The sequence below is a fragment of the Egretta garzetta genome, unplaced genomic scaffold (genome assembly GCF_000687185.1).
Source record: "Egretta garzetta isolate BGI_Z169 unplaced genomic scaffold, ASM68718v1 scaffold202, whole genome shotgun sequence".
In the NCBI taxonomy this organism is placed as follows: domain Eukaryota; kingdom Metazoa; phylum Chordata; class Aves; order Pelecaniformes; family Ardeidae; genus Egretta; species Egretta garzetta.
In genome coordinates, this window is record NW_009258891.1 from 1407036 (window position 1) to 1411401 (window position 4366).

The following is a 4366-nucleotide window of genomic DNA, read 5'->3' on the forward strand; positions in this document are numbered from 1 at the left end:
TCTTCCACCTTGTTCCTTGCAGTCAGGACAGTTCAACGAAGACATGATCCCGACGGTGGGCTTTAACATGAGGAAGATCACCAAGGGGAACGTTACCATAAAGGTAAGGTGCAGATGGAAGAGCCAGTGCGGGCTCTTGGGATGAAAGGTGGGGTGAAGGGAGACTGGTGGGACTTCTGCTGGAGGTTGAAGGGTGCCAGCAGCCCCAGCTGGGGCTGGGAAGATCTGCCCTGTTAGGATTCTGCAGGTACCCACCAAGAGAGTGGTGGTACCAGTGGGTACCAGTGGAGATGGTGGGAAGGGATGTAGGAGATCCAGACCTCTGCAGTAAGAGCCAGACCGGGCTGCAAAGCTGGAGGTTTTCTTGTACCTCTGGCTTGCTGGTGGGGACTCGTGGTGTGGTTACCTTGCTGAGGGTGGGAGCAATGAGAAAAATAGGTCATGGCTTGCAGCGGTGGTCTCTGCCTCAAGAGCAAAGGGAGAAGAGATTTCTGCCCCTTCTGGATCTTTCCAGGGCCCCACGTTGGACTGGGAAATATGGGTGGGATGGGCTTGAAAAGCTGATTGGGGATCTCTGCCTGCTGCAGAAATGTTTCCGAGAGCGTGCTGAGTGTTCTGAACTGGCAAATGCATCAGTGAAAGGCCAGGAGGGGTGGAGGGCATGGGGAGGAGCCCCCAGCCAGGGGGTCCCTCCATGCCAGCAGAGGCACGATGCCCTCCAGCTGCCCTTCCCAAGATGTCTCCTTTCGTTATCGAGTCGGGAGCCTCCTCGTTAGGTTTGGGATGAAGAGGAGGGGATGGGGTGGGTTTGGTGTGTGCTGGGTTCTCTGGCCGGGAGGCCACGTGGAGAAGGGTGATGGGCAGGACGGTGGGGTAGCGGGCAGGATGGTGGGGTAACCGCTGCCCTCTCCCCATCACAGCTCTGGGACATCGGTGGCCCGCCCCGGTTCCGCAGCCTGTGGGCCAGCGGGTGGGGGCACGGTCCCATCACCCCACCCAAGGGTGCTGAGCCCCGGGAGCTGCGGTGCCTTTGCTGCCAGAGCTGGACGCCCGTGTTGGGAACTGAGATGCTTCCCCCTGGGACTGGTGTCCCCGTGGGCTGTGAGCACAGGGCAGCCAGGTCCCCGCCGTCCCTGGCAGACCCTTCCCTTCCAGCATCTCTCGGCCCAGCTCTGTTCCTCAGACCTTGCCTGTCCTGCATCCCCTGCGCTGCCTGTTCGTCGCAGGGGCTGAGCGAAGGCCATCGGTGGGGCTCGGCCCTTGCCAAGAGGCTGCTTTGGAGGGTGGCTGCCAGCAGCGTGTTTCCAGGTCACAGTGTTTATGTGCTGCCGGATGAGTCTTGTGCTGAGAGAGAATGAGTCCCCCTGCAACGCCCGCTGCCGACGGCCGGCAAGGCTCTGAGTGTCCCCGCATGTCCCCTGCTCGCAAACGGTGCAGCGAGTGCAGTCCCAGGGAGTCCGGGCTGGGGATGAGCCTGGCAGGATGCTCACGGGAAGCAGGCTGCCTGCTCCTGAGGACAAGAACTTACCCTAGAAGAGCACATGGGTGGTGCTTAAACCCAATTAGAAAATCAGATTCATGTGGTCTTCACCAATTGACAATGCCCTGAGATTTTGGAGGGCTGGGTTTCTGTACGGCCCCTCCCAGCTGTAGCTCTGGCAGGTGAGGGGCAGCAGTGGCTGGTCCTGCCCTCGCTGGTTGTCGCCATGTCGGGACATGTCCTTGACACCTTTTATTACAGTGAGCTTTGCTGGAAATGACAAAATCCTGTTTTTTTCATTCCTTTTACTGCCTCCTTCCATAATTTCATGATTTTTCCAAAGTGGCCTGTCTGGCTGAGAGGAAAGGGAAGGACCTGTGGCCACCCAGGTCATGCTCCAGTCTGCCTTCCTCGCCTCGAGGTGCATCCTCTCCCTTTTCTCTTGCCTTCAGCCCTCCCGCCCTGCCCGGCAGTGCCCAATGCTGGTGGCCGTGCCTGGCTGCTGGTTTTCCCTCTCCCGCAGTACAGCCATACACATTTTCCCATGTTCAGCGCTTCAGTAGCTAAAGGCTCTTTTCCTATTTTTAATAAACCCCACAAGGCCTGATGAAGCTTGGTGATGTTTCTCACTTCTCTCCAGCTTCTTGACCTTTAAAATAAAGGCTGCTTTGATCAGTTCCTCTCCCCAGTTTTGGCTTCACTTACGTCCTTTGCAGGACGGGTGTCTGCCCGTAAGCGAAATCCTTCCTAAATCTCCCCCATCTGCTCGGAGCAGGCGCTGCTGACTGCTGGCTTTGTGCGCCCAAGGTTGCTCCTGTGGAGAGGACGAGCAGGTCCCTCCCCCTGCCAGGATCTCGAGTCAACATCTTCTCCTTTTCTTCATCACCAGCGCCTCTGGTCTTCTCCACTTGCTGTCCTCTACTCTGGGTGTCTCCATAAGGAGCTGCCACGTGCAGATGGGGTTCGCTTGGATGCTTGGGGACAATGTGTGTTGTGCAGCTTCTTCTGCCCAGGCAGTGCCTGGGCTGCCCTCACCCACCGTGCCCCTGCTGTTGATGGGGAGGGCTCCTGCGGGGATGGGGACAGGGAGGTCCCCCACACCCTTGGGAGACACGAGAGGCTCTCAGCCCCACGGCCATCCTTGGAAAGAGGGGTCCTGGGGGAAGGATCCTGTTATCATCACCTCCGTGCACTGGCCCGGGAGCCAGCACAGCACCAGGGCGCAGGGACCTCGGTGCCGGCGCTCAGGGGTGTCCCTTGCCTTGCAGGTACATGGTGGACGCTGCCGACCAGGAGAAGATCGAGGCCTCCAAGAATGAACTGCACAACCTGCTCGACAAGCCGCAGCTCCAGGGCATCCCGGTGAGTAGGTTCCCCCCAGCCGCTTGCGGTCCCCAGGCCGGCGGCTGCCTGGGTTTGCAGTGAGGGGTTTGCATCCTGCAGAACAGATTCGGAGGGCGGATCCCCTTCCTTGGGGGGGATCCCCTTCCCCGCTGAAAAAATGGGGAAGTGAGGCATTCTAGCCCAGGGCCGGGCCAACCAGCAGGGAAGGGAACTTCAGAAGAGACCAAAAACTACGGCTAATGCGTGAGATCTGTCTTCTTGCATGAATTTGCACCTGATTTATGGTGGGCCACTGAGGTCTTGTCTGCTTGGAGAGTGGCTGCTGGGCTGTGGCGGCGGCACTGGGCACACGCTGGTGCCAGGGTGGGATGCTTAGGGAGCACCCAACATGGGCATCCCTTGAAAGGGGCTAATCGAGGATCTTGCTCAGATCCCAGACGTTTGCTGCCAACTAAATTAAGCTCCCGACATAATGCTCTGCATTCGCAGCCCTTCTGAGTGCTCTTTTTTGAGGACAAGTCTCCAAGTTTAGATTGGGGGATGCTGCGTTACCGTGCTGCTGCAGAGGCCCCAGCTCACCCCGGGAAAGCGGCCGCAGCCTCAGTGCTGTCCTTGTCAGATGACAGTCGCGTGGCATGCTCCGGAGGGATGGACGAGTCCTGCCGGGTGGTTATTTTCCTTGAATAGTCTGAGGATGCCTTTGTGGATGTGAAAAGCCTTGAAGTAAGGAGAGATCAGTGGATGGTGCAAACAGCCGTTGCTTTTTTGGGCTGGCTGCCTGCGGAGATCAGGTTCTGCACAGCATCCACATCTTGCTCGTTGGGTTTAGCCATTTCACTTGATTTTTTGCTCAAAGACAGCAAGAGGCTCCTGGGAGAACGTCCTAGATGGGACGAGAGCTGCTGGTGCCCTTCAGGGAGGATGTGCTGTGGGGCCAGCTTCTCACTGGGACTGCAGAGTGCACAGGGGATGCTGTGTACGGGCTAAATTAAGGCTGTTAATTGAAGTACTCTGCCTCCTGATTGCCCACTGAAGGGGTTTTCTTCATCTGGGCACACCCAGGGCTGTCTCGCCTCTCAAGCAGGGTCCACTTCTGGGTGGCAGAAGCAGGTTCCCACCTGGCCTGGTGGCCAGGAGCCTCAGGTGTCCCCCCTCCCCTTCTGCAGGTCCTAGTCCTGGGGAACAAGCGAGACCTGCCCGGTGCCTTGGATGAGAAGGAGCTCATTGAGAAGATGTAAGTGTGCCGGTGGCCCGGGCAGCCGCGTTGGGGCTGTGACACAGTGTGACCCCCCTGTCCCTGCCGTGTCCCCACTGGCACGGTCACACCGACGTGCTCTGCCGGGACCCCTTCCCAGCCGGGGTGGCATGACGGTGCCTGGGGTGGGCTGGCAGAGACGGGTGGCTGGGGACATCCAGAGAAGGTGGCCAGCAGAGGTGACTCTGCACCTGTGGGGACGGGGAGGCGCTGGGAGCCGGCGGTGCCAGGGCTGGGTCCCGTGTGCCACACGGTGGCGTCGGGGCCCGGCCCGGCACAGCTCAGCA

The 4366-nt window shown here is 59.3% G+C and overlaps 2 protein-coding genes across 2 annotated transcripts in view; both read left to right on the plus strand.

The window, feature by feature from the left end:
• Window positions 1–25: 25 nt before the first annotated feature.
• On the plus strand, window positions 26–1382 carry ARL8A (ADP ribosylation factor like GTPase 8A). The gene is made up of 2 exons (XM_035889734.1): window positions 26–103; window positions 921–1382. The coding sequence occupies exons 1-2, from the start codon at window positions 44–46 to the stop codon at window positions 1356–1358; spliced, it is 498 nt and encodes a 165-aa protein (XP_035745627.1). The 5' UTR covers window positions 26–43; the 3' UTR covers window positions 1359–1382.
• Window positions 1383–2731: 1349 nt separating this feature from the next.
• LOC104122029 (ADP-ribosylation factor-like protein 8A) overlaps window positions 2732–4366 on the plus strand; it is a 7781-nt gene continuing 6146 nt past the window's right edge. The window contains exons 1-2 of the mRNA XM_035889735.1: window positions 2732–2842; window positions 3991–4058. Of these exons, the coding sequence (XP_035745628.1) occupies window positions 2753–2842; window positions 3991–4058 (158 nt within the window). The 5' untranslated portion in view covers window positions 2732–2752. The remainder of the gene's footprint in view (window positions 2843–3990; window positions 4059–4366) is intronic.